This window comes from Ranitomeya imitator, chromosome 8, assembly GCF_032444005.1.
Source record: "Ranitomeya imitator isolate aRanImi1 chromosome 8, aRanImi1.pri, whole genome shotgun sequence".
Taxonomy (NCBI): Eukaryota; Metazoa; Chordata; class Amphibia; order Anura; family Dendrobatidae; genus Ranitomeya; species Ranitomeya imitator.
Genome location: NC_091289.1, coordinates 172,747,266 through 172,762,679, shown reverse-complemented (window position 1 = coordinate 172,762,679; position 15,414 = coordinate 172,747,266). Strand labels below are relative to the sequence as shown.

The following is a 15,414-nucleotide window of genomic DNA, read 5'->3' as shown; positions in this document are numbered from 1 at the left end:
TTCCCCAGGCCTGAATCCGATTGAACTCATCTGGGACATCATGTCTCACTCAATCCACCATCACGTTGCACCACAGACTGTCCAGGAGTTGGCGGATGCTTTAGTCCAGGTCTGGGAGGAGATCCCTCAGGAGACCATCCGCCGCCTCATCAGGAGCATGCCCAGGTGTTGTAGGGAGGTCATACAGGCACGTGGAGGCCACACACAATACTGAGCATCTTTTCCTTGTCATGAAGCATTTCCACTGAAGTTGGATCAGCCTGTAATTTGATTTTCCACTTTGATTTTGAGTATCATTCCAAATCCAGACCTCCATGGGATATTTACATTGATAATTGTTATTTCTCCTTCGCCACATTGGGGGACACAGAACCATGTCCCCCAATGAGTGGCTCGGAGAAAAGGATTTTACGGTGAGTACACAAAAATCCTTATGTTTTATTGTTCTGAACACATTCCACTATGCAACAAATACAAATTTTCAACTGGAATATTTCATTCAGAGATATCTAGGATGTGAGATTTTAGTGTTCCCTTTATTTTTTTGAGCAGTGTATATCCCACGACACCAAAGAGTATGCAGACCTCTCCGTCTGCTGAATAAGGACTAACACGTTGAATTTTAACAACTGATCCTTTAGGGGGTCGTTGGTGCAGCTGGTAGGGAGAGAAGAAGCCAATGCAAAGTGAGCTTGAGGTGCAGAGGGTATGGGATCCAAACTGAGTAGATTGGGTTAAAAACTACTGATGGGTATGGTTTAGACCCCCCCCAAAAGGGTCTGGAAACAAGTTACTCCCCTCTCCCCGTTACTGCACTAAAGGATATCAATTATAATCATTACCTTCCTTGTAACTGGATCCATCACCAGCCATTTCTCTGTCACAGTCTGAAGGTCTTGTCCATTAAGGGGTTCTCGGAGCCTGATTTTAACTTCCAGCTTACCCCCTGTTGGTTTTCTCCCATCAAATACCTGAAATGAGAACAGTCATCTTCAACAGCTGATATTTGATCTGCAATACCAGAGGCAGCTATGGATGGCGCTTTTCTCTACAGATATTGGGAGATCAATATGCATTAGTTATTTAAAATACCTAGAGCTGAATTTTCATGTCCGGGTGTGATTATCACAGAAACATGTCTATGAATAATAATATGAAACAAGTAAGATTTCACAGTTACCTCCACAATCTCCCGGATTTCACACTGCGTCTCCAGTTTGTCCAGTTTCACACTGGCTGTACCAATCTGTTTATCGCTCCTTAACAAAAACACTCTGTAAAAGATAAGAAACTAAGAGTAAGGAACACAACCATGCATAAGCACATTTGTTGGGAACACCTGGAATAAGAATGATCCCTACAAACATTAGAAATCATGATGATCTCTTACAGTCGTGCCTGCACAGCAATGTAAGCCATTCTATCCATGTGGCCTGATGTAGGACCGTCTCACAATTCGAGCACATCTATGGGTCCTCGGTGATGTCCTTGTGCAGAAGAGAACCCTGCGCTCAGAAAATGGCATATATTGCAATCACACACTCACCCCTTATGGAAGATCTCAAACTTGATGCCTTTAGCTTGAACCACTCTCTTGAAGCCTCGGTGGTTGCGGTTAATGTTCAGTTTAAACGACTGTTCATATTCTAAGGGAAAGTAAGAAAAATCAATCAGGTAATGAAATGGTCAACAACCCCATGGAACCTGATAACGGCGCTATGGCAAGGGCGAAGGGAGCAGAGTATGACTGATTCGAGGCTTGGTGCTCGCCTTCACTCTTCTGTACACTATCATCCAGCAGCCACGATTAGAGGGACCTGGCCATACATGTATTAAATAGGGTTATGCAAGTAATGATTTTCATTCCAAAATCCTTGGGATACTGTTAATAGCTGCATAAACAATGCAAATATTCTTTGCGCTCATGTGCTGCTGCTATGACTCTGAACGGAATCAGTCTCCTCCCCCCTCTGGAAGCCGAAATTAAAGTCCCGAGTTCCCCTAAGCAGTATTAACAATATGATCCTGCAAATGTTCTGCTCCTTCTCTGACAGTACACCCTTTCTATTGCCGGCCCTCTAGTGAGCAGAGGTTCACAATGCAGTGAACACTCTATGTGTGACTATGAGACTATGTGTCACTATGACTATGAGTGACTGAACATACCACAACGGCAATCGGCAGTATATTGACATACACATTGGTATACACCAGGGGAGGGGAATCTTTTTTTTCTGCCAAGGGTGCAAACCTACCTACCTACCACCTCTGGCGTCTTATGCAATGTCATATGGGGAGTTTCACTGGGCCGGGCTACAGACGTGGCTGCTGGACTAGAATCTTTTTGCTCATCTACTGCACACTAGGTAGCGCAGTACTATGTAAACAAATGCCATTTTTCTTTTTTTTATTTTTAACAATAAATATGATATTTTAGTGGTTGACCAACTAATTTAATACAGCCCCATTTTCAAATATACATTTTTACTTTGGTAAATTGTGTCCCTTAAAGTTTAAGGTGAAAACTGACCTGGAGAGTTAGTGTTCTTTACAACGTAGGTTTTATTCTTTTGAGGCTGTTCCTGCAAAACACAAGTAGGGACATGTTCTATTACTGCAGCCCGATAGCTGCCATATTGTGCACGTGTACACGGTCTCTTACCACTGTCCTGCACATATAACGGACCGACACAGGAAAAGTTACAGCAGAGATAAAGGGACTCCATAGCAATGGAATCTTGTGGTGACATTCCACAACTCTTACCGTGCTGGGATAAGGAAAGTCAAACTTCACAAACGCCTGCAGATCACTGGGGGCCAGTCCTGTATGGAAGACAAATACATCATCGATTAATAATGCATCAATGTTTCCACCAGGTTGAAAAACTTTCAAAAGGGTTTTTAAAGTTTTGGAATTCCCTGACCCCCAGATGCATTTAAAAAAATAAAAATGAAACCATAAACCTTTTCCCACTCTCCCCAGGTCCTTTGCTGCTCCAAGTGTCTGTTATTGTTTGCAGCGCTGATGTCGCATCAACATCGCTGCAGACAATCACTAAACTCAACAGCTCTGCACAAGTTGATCGCATTAGCCGCAGCGACATCAATGTGACATCAGCGCTGCAGACATTAATAAACAGTGGAAGCAGAGATGGAGACTCCGAGCTGGATCCGAGAAGGGTGAGTAAAGGATTTTTTTTTTTTTTTTTAATTAACTGCAACTGGAGAATAGAGGTTTTCAGAAACGGGAATACCCAAAGTGCTGAGAAATATGTTGCCTCTGTAAAAATAAAAAAATATATATTATGATTAAATGCTACAAAGCCTACAAGAAACAAAATGGGCAAAAAGCCTGCTTTAACTAAATAAGTAAAAAGCAAAAGTGCATTTAAATAACACAGGGTTCTTGGTAATACTGTTTTTTATTAAAACAAAAAAAAAGCATAAAAGCCATCCCACCGTCGACAAGGTGACCCTGATTGGGACGGTCATACACAGTCTAATATTAAAAACCTTACCATGTGTCAAGAGATGACCTCAGTGTGTGAATAAGTGCAGACAAAAGGACCGGGTCACGACCTATGGACACCAGTCTGGGGAAGCCTTTAAATGTAATTGCCAGCTCAGGAGAGGGAGGCCACACCCTGGCTTGCATATAATGCAAAAATGCAAAGAAAAAACAATAATTGAGCTTGGCCTTATGATTAAATGCCGATGTCAAGCTTGATTGCAGCAGTCACTCTCGGGTGCTTACTGTGTAACACAGCCGATGCCAGCACCGCATGGAATGAATGGGCTCAGCAACTATGGTCGCTCCATATAAGTAGTGCATATAGCTATCAAGAGTTAATGTTTTAACCAAGAAAATAAGCAGAAAGCATGAAAACTAAACAGTAACCAGATACTTCGTGACTAGAGACTGAGCTGTGGCTCGATTCTCACCTGAAGGAGCGGGAAGGTTAATGCCTCGAACTATAATAAGCAGCATCTCTGTACTACTGAGTTCTGAGAAAACCCTGTGGAAAGGAGAGAAAGCAATTTTATCATCCCGTGATCTGAAAAAACAAAACAGCTAGACATTAAAGGGATTTTTGGTCTTAAAAGTGAAAGGGTTCTTTACAGTTAAAGCAGTCAGACTGTGGAATGCTCTACCACAAGGGGTAGTAATGGCAGACAATTTTACAGCTTTCAAAAAAGAGTTGGATATTTTCCTCAATACATATAACATTGCTGGTTATAGTTAACTTAGGCTACGTTCACATTAGCGTTGTGCGGGGCAGCGTCGGGCGCAGCCGCGGCGACGCATGCGTCATGCGCCCATATATTTAACATGGGGGGCGCATGGACATGCGTGGTCTTGCGTTTTGTGACGCATGCATCATTTTGGCGCAACTGTCAGGACGCTGCATGATGCAGTTTTTTCTGCGCCAAAAATCATGCAAAAATGAACACATGCGTCACAAAAAGCTACGTTGTGCATGCGTTTTTGCATGCGTTGTGCGTTGCGTCGCCGACGCTGCCCCGCACAACGCTAATGTGAATGTAGCCATGGTGACAAAATGTCAAATTGGGGGAGAAAGGCTGAATTTGATGTACCAAGGTCTTTTTTCCAATCTATGTAACAATCAGTAGCCATAATCACTAGCTCCAGCTCAGCTGCACTCTCTAATGGGAGTCTGCGGTGGTCTAAAAATCTGTCTGCTGCTCCGTCGTCCTCACTGCATGCAAAGTCGGCTACAATCTTTTCCCCTCTAAACGACGATGACAAGTTTGATGCAAAAAAATGTTATAATTCATACATTACTCCGTATGTAAAGCCATATGCATCTCCAATGGAAGCACCTGGGACTCATACAGTGCAGCCTGTACACAGGGATTTATAATACAACTGTACAAGAAGCGGAATACATATATTCCAATATGCCAGATCTATTAAAGATTTCCAGTACTATAAAGTCAAAGGTCCTTCGATTGGCGAGGGTCCGACTCTGAAAACAGCCCCCTCAGACCAGCTGACTAAAGGGGTCATCACCATGGACAGCTCTCTACTAATCATCTATTTCTCTAGTCAGCAGTCTATGGAGTAACATAAGGCGATACCTGACTATTTTCAGCGTCTTGTCCTCAAAATGATAGGGAGGAGGATCCAGGGCCTGAGCTTGCGATAAGTGTAGAATCTCACAGTTTTTCTTGCAGTCCTCCGCCATTTTCTCAAACCTGAATAAAAAAAAGCAACCAATGTAACAAAGACTGCCTGAACATGAAGGATTCTGCCGCGACTCTACCCGCTGATCGTGATTATCTTTATCAGGCCTCATTCAGACATCTGCTGGCGAGACCCTGCCTGAATGAAACCATTCATTGATAGAAATATCCAGTATTCTTCAGAACGGCAGCATTTTTATATACTGGTAGAAATGTGAAGATTTAGGAAGCCTACCTTGTAGTCTCTGCAACGTTACCCATGTGTGTGAACTGCTTAGAATATCTCATACATTTCTAAAGAAAAATAAAAAAAGATGAAATTCAATGTTAATTGGTCTTCAAAATGATGAGAATGATAAGCTTTAGGCCCATTACAGAGGCCGTTTCATGGTTACATACTCTTTCTATGTTCTGAATTAAACCATATAGACATAAGAGAGAAGGGTCACACAACTCGGTGCCCCCTATAATCAAGAGTGGAGATCTACTAACAAAGAACGTTTTCTTCCCTCTCCCCTCGGATCCATGCCGACTAGTTTCACAGCTGCTTTATTACAGTCATTGCTCCCTCTACACTCCTGGACAGGTCATAAAGAAGCTGCAAATACAAGATGTGATCAACTGCAGAACAAGCCATGACAAGGTATAATGTGAACCGTCATGTGTCAGGGAGCAGAGGTAGAGCGCTGATCCATACACATCAGGGCAGAGAAGAGTAAGCTACGGTACTGCACATGCACCGATGCCTCGATCAGCGCTGCACCGGTGCCTCGATCAGAGCTGCACCGGTGCCTCGATCAGAGCTGCACCGATGCCTCGATCAGCGCTCTACCTCTGCTCCCTGCCTGACACATGACAGTGCACACTACACATTGTCATGGCTTGTTGTGCAGTGGATTGCAGCTTCTTTAAGACATGTCCAGCAGTGTAGAGGGAGCTATGAATGTAATAAAGGAGCTATGACACTAGCAGGCATGGACCCGGAGGGGAGGTGAAGGCAGGAAGAGTACAAATAGAGTGACTGCAGTTTGGCTATGCCCTTTGATTTTGGCTAATGGAAGGAGCAGGACATGAAGCCCCAGAAGGGAGGGGGAAAAGTGAGGAGCAGATCGACCGTCACAATCAAAACAGGTAATGTCAGTATTAGGAACACCACTATGGATGCTAGCTTTATAGCTTATGAAGGTATGTCCATTCAAATATTTATTTTTTTTTTTAATTCCCCTGAAGTAACCCTTTAAATGTTGCTGACAGTGATTGACAGCTGCATTTGAGGCGGTATACTGCAGTGATCGGAGCAGACTCCAATTGCTGCCGTTAGTGGCAGATGCTGGCTATATAACACAGCCGGCTCCTACCAAATGTGGAATAGCTCGGGCCCCCCGTCCATATATCTGACCACACTCTATGACGTAATAGTACACCATGTATCGGGAAGAAAGTTTTCTGTTTTTGCGAATGTTGTGACCCCAAGCGCAGTTTGTAGTGAAAACACAGACTTGTTTTTTTTCCCACTCTCCACGTGTCGAGCACAGAGTTTCCGCTGCTGCTCCTGTTATTTGTAGTTGTCTGTAGCCAATCGATGAGCCCAGTGGCTCGGTCCGTGTAGCCTATACAAGCGCTCATGGATTGGCAGCAACATTGTCGACACGTCGCTAGGGCTTCAGGCAATAACAGACAAAGGGTAGAGGCGCAGGCTCAGCGCTGGACCCGGGGAGGGCGAGTAAAGTGGTTTGTTTTTCTTACTACAAACAGATTTTTTGAAAATGGAAATCCCCTTTAATCTACCCCATGAAATAAATGGGTCCTGCTTTACAAACTACATCTATACAGGGAACATTTCCAATCAGGACATTTATTTTACAAACTGTGGATTTATGCAGAACTTCACTTTGCAGTGAGCGAACTGGTGAAATAGTTTGGGGATTCGTGTCATGTACCTCATGTTGCTCCTGAAGAATCTTTGTCAATTGAGCATAAACCTCATCCGAGTTCTGTGCTTGCCGGCCGTCCTCATGTTCCACCACGACAAAGTCAGTGTCTTCATCCACAGGCGGAGGAGGAGGAACCTGGGAGATTTGGAATTCAGACCAGTGAATGCAAGATTTATCCACAGAGAATAATCTACGTGTGTGGACACATTGCATCACTTATACTTTGTCTAAAATGAGTCTGTGGATGCGGTTTTTGCAAATACTAACGACATGAAGGGATAAAAATGATGCAATGTTGTCCAAATCTGAACATCGCTCCCACCTTGGAAATGTCCACCAGGTTTCCGCTCTTGAGTTTGTCGATAGAGCCTTGGAGAACATGGGCCACTCTCATGTGCTGTTTGGCCAGTTCCAGGTCGTTGTTCTGCTTGGCTTGTAGAGCGGCTTTTCTGTATTGTCTTCTCCGATTCTCCAAGAACTCCATCTGCTCTTGCACTGAAATACAAAACCAGGATTAGTGTTGGCCGTGGCACCGATGTAGTGCGAAGCATCCTGCACTGGATCATACTGTGAACGTTTGCAAAGAATACCTGCAGGGGGGAGACTTTCCGGAGATCCCGCCGTATCTGCACCTTTGGTTTTGAGCATCTCATCTTGTGGTTGTGCAGCTGGCGACACCTGCGGCCTTACAACTTGGGTGGGTTTTTGAGGGACAGGTTTCTTTGCCGGCTGTTCACCCTGAAAAATAAAATGTAATGAAATAACATACTGCTGACAGATGTCATCATATACATGTGACTGGAGTTATATTTTATCAGTTTACTGGTAAGTTTTTGCTCTGAATGGACATTTCTGCAAACGAACGATGGTATAACTTTTTACATAATTCTATGGTCATTGTACACAGCTCAAAACCAGAGCAGCAGTTAACGTGGACCCTCTGCACAAAACACTCCCCAATCTATTCCCCTTTGGTCTTGTGTAACCATTTCAGCGGTCTACTGGATGGATGCGAGAGTCGCCACTCTGAGAAGAGGGGCAGGGTTATGGCATTTACTGCAGAAAGTCCAGGACAAGTCATGGTAAAGGGAACGCCCACTGGACATTTTACATCACGTCACGAGTCAGAATAAAACTTCTTTTTCTTGGTCATGAATGTAGTAGAATCATAGAATGGCAGAGTTGGAAGGGACCTCCTGGGTCATCTGGTCCAACTCCTGCTCAAAGCAGGATTCGCTAAATCATCCCAGACAGATGTCTGTCCAGCCTCTGTTTGAAGACTTCCATTGAAGGAGAACTCACCACCTCTTGTGGCAGTCTGCTCCACTCATTGATCACCCTAACGGTCAAAAAGTTTTTTCTAATATCTAATCTGTATCTTCTCCCTTTCAGTTTCAGTAGAAGTGCCCATTGACATAAGTATGTTTAAACGGCTTTGAACCTTGCTTGTCTAGATATTTTTCCCTTCTGAGGGGTCTATACTGCTGACAAACTCCCTCTAAAGACATCAATCTTGCGCACGTAAAAAAAAAAAAAATTTAAAAATCCTGTCTTAACGATAATTAATACTGAAAATATTAAAAGGCATGTGTTGATCTTCTGTCTTCAGGAGCGCACCACTCTGCTATCTCCTGGCTTCTCGTTTGCGGAGATCTCCTGAAGATTGACAGTTCAGACTGGCAGCATGGTCGCTCTGCTGGTCTGAATTGTGCATCCTCCAATGCCACAAGCGCAGGCAGCGTCTGCAGCATTGGAGGAGCGCCGGCTACAGATCCAGTAATCAGGCCAGAGCTTATAAACTCTATCACAAACAAATTGCAAGTTGTAATCTGCGAGGGACCTGACCACGCCATCGCAGGAGAAATAGAGCATGAGAGTTCCTCAATAATTTGTCCCTGTAATGCACAAACAAGAGAAGCACTCTTTTGCATTGGATCTGTATTTTAACTAAAAGATAACTAGGTTTACTAATTTAGCCATAAAAATCAGCAAATTTCCTTATAAATCATAAGATCTTGAATGGAGCATTCACGAGATGCGTCCTGTGTCGTCACAAGTATTTGAGCTCCCTTCCTCTAGTGTCACGGTACAATCTTGTACAGTCTCTTGTGATTTGTAAAAAAAAAATAATTCATTTATACATGGATAGCAAAGTAACACTTAAAGGAGACATTATCTAACCTCCTCATCTTCATCCTTGGCCTCTTCATCTTCCTTGGCATTTGCCAGTTTGTGGGCCGCCTCCAGCGCTTTCTCCATGCTCCCCTCACCTTCTGTGTCCTCCATACCAGGAAACGGAGGGAAGCCTATATCAAAAACCGAGATCTTTACACTTGAAAGCCTGTCGTAGTCTAAGACATTCGCCTTCTTGTTTTATATAAATATACATGGTTTACCTGGAGGAACGGGGAGCTCGGCCAGATTCACCTGTCTCCCGGCTTTATGTGCTCGGATGGCATCCTGGTATTGCTGCAGGCAAACATACTAAGGGTTAATTGGCTTTATATGAAAGTAGACAAAGTTTTCTCAGCAGCGGGTAATAGCAGAAATAACATTTGTGGTGATTCATAAGCATTTTTCACATAACTGAGACATTCTTTTTAATGCCCTGTGGACCATAAAATAAAGGTGCAGCCCTCTGCATAGAAACACAATGTTGGCCCCGAGCTGCGGTGAACACGACTTTACTTGTCTTTGCCTAACCCTGAATGAGAGCGCACCTACCAGCTAGGGTAAAATAAAACAATGTTATATCATATCACAAGCATGTGCCTTTATGATCGGTGGGGGGTGGCCAACTTTTAGGACCCCACTAAATTCCTGCACTCCCGGTGAGCAGGGATCGGCAAAACATCTCGCTCCGAGTGAATGGGTCTCCATCGTAGTGTCCTGCACCGGTGGTGGCTGGAAGTGTCACTGTGCACAACCCATCACTTCCAACAGATAACTCCTTGGCGTATGGAAATGATAAAGACATATCATGGACCTTCCTTCATACCTTCACAATCCTTTCATGCATTCTTGCTTTTCTGTCATCGCCATTGCCTTTGGCTTGCTGTGCTGCCGTTTTGTATCTCTCCATTCTCTGTTGTAGACCTTGTAACACAGAACTGGCCGGGGCTGCTATACCACAAAAAACAGGACATGGTCAATACCAGCTTTATTTCTGCCCTGCTCACTTACATCCCTCCCCCCTCAAAGCAATTTACCAATATACCTTTATTATAAACACCCATTTATATAAGCAAGAGCAAAGTCAAGATAATCAGATTCTTTTCCACTGGTCACACAGCACCACTAGCGGTTTTGTGATTGATAAATGTCAATCACAGTGCTGGGACCCTCGCTCTTTGCAAAAATGAAAAGAAATTACACGGCCCCTTTGAATGGAGCAGTGGTCGCACATTTGTGCTGTTGCTCAAGTTCATTGACTATGGGACTGATGAAGGTATCTCTGTCAACGAAACAGAAGCACGCTCGATGGTCACTTCCCAAGTTCTCATGGTCAGTGGTGGTCCTAACTGTGAAACCCCCCCCACCCCAGAGATGAGGTGCTTTTCACCCTATCCTATGGACCAGTTTTGCAGGACACCCCCAGTAATATTCTAAACTCACTTTGTGTCCACTCTCACCTTGTGCAGTTACAGGGACGGATGGTTGAGGTTCTGGAGCTACTGCCACTTCTGGGGTCTTTACACTGTGGTCTAAGAATCAAGAAAAAAAAATGGTAGAAAAATCCATGATGTCTGCAGGCTGTTCTGTTGCTTTTGCCCTTACATACCATTTGGAGCAGGAGGCATTTGGCTAAGATCCACAGGTTGACCGCTTTCCAGAGCTTCCAGAACATTGCTGAATTTCTGAAATAAAAAAACATAACCTTGAGGACATATGTGAGAGGATACAACTTTTAAAGGGTTGTCCGCTACTAAAAACCTCCTTATTATCCACTTCCTGTACCCGGATGTATGTTAAAACTAATGTATGCTGCAGTGGAGTAGGCACAGGAGTTGAGCCCGCACCTTAAAGGGCAGATGAAAGCTGTGCACCTGCCTTTAAAAACAGGATTTTTGGTTGCTTACCGTAAAATCTGTTTCTTGGAGCCTCCATTGGGGGACACAGGAACCATGGGTGTATGCTGCTGCCACTAGGAGGCTGACACTATGCAAATAAAAAAAGTTAGCTCCTCCTCTGCAGTGTACACCCCACCGACTGGCATTATACTCTTCAGTTAGTGAGAAAGCAGTAGGAGATAAGTAGCAAGGTTGAAAACCATAACCACAAACTTGAGAACTGTAAACGTGAGAACAGTCAGAGAACATATAACAAAAACATTGGGAGGGAGCTGTGTCCCCCAATGGAGGCTCCAAGAAACAGATTTTACGGTAAGCAACCAAAAATCCTGTTTTCTTTATCGCCTCTCATTGGGGGACACAGGAACCATGGGACGTCCCAAAGCAGTCCCTAGGGCGGGAAAACAGACTTCCATCAGGTCAGAGGACTCACCACTGCCGCCTGCAGGATCCTTCTGCCTAGGCCGGCGTCTGCCGAAGCGTAGGTATGGACCTTGTAAAATTTGGCGAACGTGTGGATGGAAGACCAAGTTGCCGCTTTGCACAGCTGTAGGGCGGAAGCCCTGTGGTGCACCGCCCAGGAGGCGCCGACTGCCCGGGTAGAGTGAGCCTTAATCCCAGGAGGGGGCACTCTGTTCTTGACCCGGTAAGCCTCCAAAGTTGCCATTCTGATCCAGCGAGCAACAGTCGCTTTAGAAGCCGGCTGGCCTCTGCGCGTGCCATCAGGAATGACGAAAAAGGAATCCGTCTTCTGGAAAGAGGACGTTCTATCCAGATAGATCCTCACTGCCCTGACGAGGTCAAGCTTGTTCAACGATTGCTCCAGAGGAGAAGATCACCTTGTCCTGGTGAATGACCAAAAACGGAGGACGGCAAGACAGGGCCGCCAACTCGGAAACGCGGCGAATAGACGTGATGGCCACCAGAAAGGTCACCTTCCAAGAAAGAACAGATAGAGGAATCTCCCTAAGAGGCTCAAAGGGAGAAACCCTCAGAACGTCCAGTACCAGGTTTAAGTCCCATGCGTCCACAGGGGCCCTGTACGGCGGGACAGCGTGGGCTACTCCTTGAAGGAAGGTCTTAACCTGTGGCCGAGAAGCTAAGGTCTTCTGAAAGAGGCTGGAAAGCGCAGAGACCTGGCCCTTCAGGGAGCTAAGAGCCAGGCCCGAATCCAGTCCTGCCTGAAGGAAGGCCAAAAGAGAAGGCAGAGAAAAGGACATGGATGGAACGCAGTTGGACTCGCACCAACGGAAGTAAGCCTTCCAGGTACGGTAGTAGATCTTGGAAGATGAAGGCTTCCGAGCCTGAATCATGGTGTGAATTACCCGGTCCGAAAGGCCGGACGCTCTTAGAACCGCGGTCTCAACAGCCATGCCATTAAACTGAGCGACCGAGAATTCGGGTGGCAGATCGGACCCTGAGACAACAGATCGGGCCTGTCTGGAAGGCGCCAGGGAGCGTCCGCGAGAAGATTGACGAGCTCCGCGAACCAAGCTCTTCTGGGCCAATCCGGTGCGATCAGAATGACCGGCACCCCTTCCGCTTTGATCTTTTTCAACAGTCTGGGAAGTAATGGAAGGGGTGGGAACAGGTAGGGCAGCACGAACTGTGACCAAGGAATGGCCAGAGCGTCGACGCCCACTGCAAGCGGATCGCGAGACCTGGAGACGAACTGCGGAACTTTCCTGTTCATTCGGGACGCCGTGAGATCAACGTCCGGAGTCCCCCATCGAAGACAAATCTGATGGAAGACCTCCGGATGCAAGGACCATTCCCCTGCCGCGAGGCCTTCGCGGCTGAGGAAGTCGGCGGCCCAGTTGTCCACGCCGGGGATGTGCACCGCGGATATCACCGGAACCGTTGCCTCTGCCCAAAGGAGAATCTTGGATACCTCGGCAAGGGCCAAGGAAGTGGGCGGAGCGCGGCACCGGAAGTAGGCCCCGGGAGAAGCCGGGGCCTAAATTAGAAGCCGGTGACCGCTGAAATGAGTGCGGGCGCAAAGGAAAAGCTGCGGGCGTCCCATCTGACAGGTGCGGCAGCTGCCGCAAGTAAAGAGGAGCGCCGGAACCGGGGCCTAAAGTAAAAGCCGGCGGCTGCAGGAGACGACCGCGGCCGCTGGGAAGGACCGCGGCCGCGAGTCACCTAAAAGGGTACGACCGCCGAGAAAAGATCAGCGCGGCTGCCTGAAAGGTGATCGCGCCACAGAGGGAAGAGCATGCGGCCGCAGAAGGCAGAGCGATCGCCGCCGTGGGGAAACAGCGCGGCCGGACAACAGAGCCGCCGCGCAAAAGATGGTGTCCCTAATTGTCACCCAGAGCAGAAAAGATGCGGCCGCAGGGATAGCAGTGCGGCCGCAGAAATAGCAGAGGGACTGCCTGTAAGGCGCCGTGCTGAACAAAGTAGCAGGTAAGGTAGGGAATCCAATAGGCCCCCTAAGAAGAACTGATAAGGAGCACCAAATACTTACCTAACATCCCACGCCGTCGTACTAACCTTAAAAACATGGAAGATATTAGACGTCCTTGGAGCTGGTGGACGTCCTCGTCTCCTCCAACCGACAGGCTCTGGAAGGCGAGTGGGTGGGGGACGGAGCCAGGACCGGACTTCTGAGCACGCTTGTGTGCTAGGCTCTTGGTCCTGGGGAGGGATCTAGGAGGATACGAGGTAGCAGTACACGCCGTACTCATAGTCCGCTTTGTGGGACTACAGGTGTGACTGCTCACCCTGTATCCCTCCGGAAAACCTGAAAAGAAACGACGCACATTGAGGTAGATAAGGGTCTAATGAAAGACCCGTGTCCACCTCCTACTGACACTAAGCTAAACTGAAGAGTATAATGCCAGTCGGTGGGGTGTACACTGCAGAGGAGGAGCTAACTTTTTTTATTTGCATAGTGTCAGCCTCCTAGTGGCAGCAGCATACACCCATGGTTCCTGTGTCCCCCAATGAGAGGCGATAAAGAAAACAGCGTTTGGGGCTGCCTGGCAGCGGCATTTAAATGCTTCCTCGTTGTCGAACAAAATGTGAACGCTGCAACCGATCAGTGGCCACCGGATTTTGATACTAGTAGACTGGTGGGGAATCCAACTCCGAGTACAGAGGACAGGCAAGGCACCGGTCCGATAGTGGACAATCCCTTTAAGATCCGAGATGAGGAAGTTTGAAAACTTTTTCTTATATTACAGGAATGTAATATTACGTGGGGACTTTTGTGAAATCAATATTGATCATGTAACCGTATTAATATTCTTCTTCCCTACGTGTGGATGATGAGCCTGCATTCATTTGTAGTATAGCGGCTTTTAACCATGTGTGATCCACTGCATGCACCCAATAAATACCTTAACAATCTTCATGTATTCCTTGGCTTTCTCCAGATCTCCGCTCTGTTTCGCTCTCAGAGCCGCCATCTTGTACTCCCTCTGTCTTGATGTCAGCACAGTTTTTGTTTCTGTGAATTAATAACATTACAGACATACTGTCGTATATGGCTATGGTGTATGATCGGGGGGTGGCAGGGAACCGAACTAAGAAAGCACAGAGACCATGTATGCTTAGAAGGAGTCCTACCGTCTTCACTTTGCTCCTCGGCCCCCGGAGCTGACACTTCTGTCCTCTCTGGCTGGTCTTGGCTGCTGGCAGATCCTGTGGGAAGGGTTTCAGTTTGGCTATGGTGCTCTTCCTCTGTGGCCACCACTGCGGCTTCGGCAGGTGTCGTAGACGTCCCACAGGCCACTGGAGGTGGCATTTCTTCCTCTATCACTGGTTTCCCTTGTTTGGCTGCCTTAAACATAGACTCCAGTGTCTGCAAGATGGAGAGACAATTGATGCGATGACTGTTAAAAGTGCTGTCCACTATTTAGATATTTAGATATATGCTTATGACCAGTGGGGGTCCAAGACCCAGCACACCCACTAATCAGTTCCAGCGACGGCAGGTAACAGGAGCACAGTCGACACAGCATGGCTCCCTAAACTGTGTGTGTCCGTTCTCACCAGCAGCAGTACAGCTCCCATTGAAGTGGCTAGGAGCTGAGCGGTAGTACCCAGGAACGGCCACTACGCAGTGTATGGAGCTATAGTCTTCTATCTACATCCAAGTAGTGGACAACCCCTTTAACGGGAGGAATGTAACAATAATCCAAGAAAACGTGACCCGGAATTGTAAATTTATGAGATCTGAGTTAACTAAAACGTGTCTACAA

The 15,414-nt window shown here is 46.4% G+C and overlaps 1 protein-coding gene across 1 annotated transcript in view; it reads right to left on the bottom strand.

The window, feature by feature from the left end:
- The window catches only part of CC2D1B (coiled-coil and C2 domain containing 1B), a 38,876-nt gene that overhangs the window by 2,782 nt on the left and 20,680 nt on the right, over positions 1-15,414 (bottom strand). Inside the window, exons 7-24 of the mRNA XM_069737908.1 lie at positions 14,780-15,014; positions 14,551-14,660; positions 10,921-10,996; positions 10,772-10,843; positions 10,138-10,262; positions 9,536-9,608; positions 9,321-9,445; positions 7,730-7,877; positions 7,462-7,634; positions 7,146-7,274; positions 5,441-5,499; positions 5,101-5,217; positions 3,943-4,016; positions 2,765-2,823; positions 2,531-2,582; positions 1,547-1,646; positions 1,181-1,274; positions 843-971 (exon numbers count right to left, since the gene is read on the bottom strand). Of these exons, the coding sequence (XP_069594009.1) occupies positions 843-971; positions 1,181-1,274; positions 1,547-1,646; positions 2,531-2,582; positions 2,765-2,823; positions 3,943-4,016; positions 5,101-5,217; positions 5,441-5,499; positions 7,146-7,274; positions 7,462-7,634; positions 7,730-7,877; positions 9,321-9,445; positions 9,536-9,608; positions 10,138-10,262; positions 10,772-10,843; positions 10,921-10,996; positions 14,551-14,660; positions 14,780-15,014 (1,950 nt within the window). The remainder of the gene's footprint in view (positions 1-842; positions 972-1,180; positions 1,275-1,546; positions 1,647-2,530; positions 2,583-2,764; positions 2,824-3,942; positions 4,017-5,100; positions 5,218-5,440; positions 5,500-7,145; positions 7,275-7,461; positions 7,635-7,729; positions 7,878-9,320; positions 9,446-9,535; positions 9,609-10,137; positions 10,263-10,771; positions 10,844-10,920; positions 10,997-14,550; positions 14,661-14,779; positions 15,015-15,414) is intronic.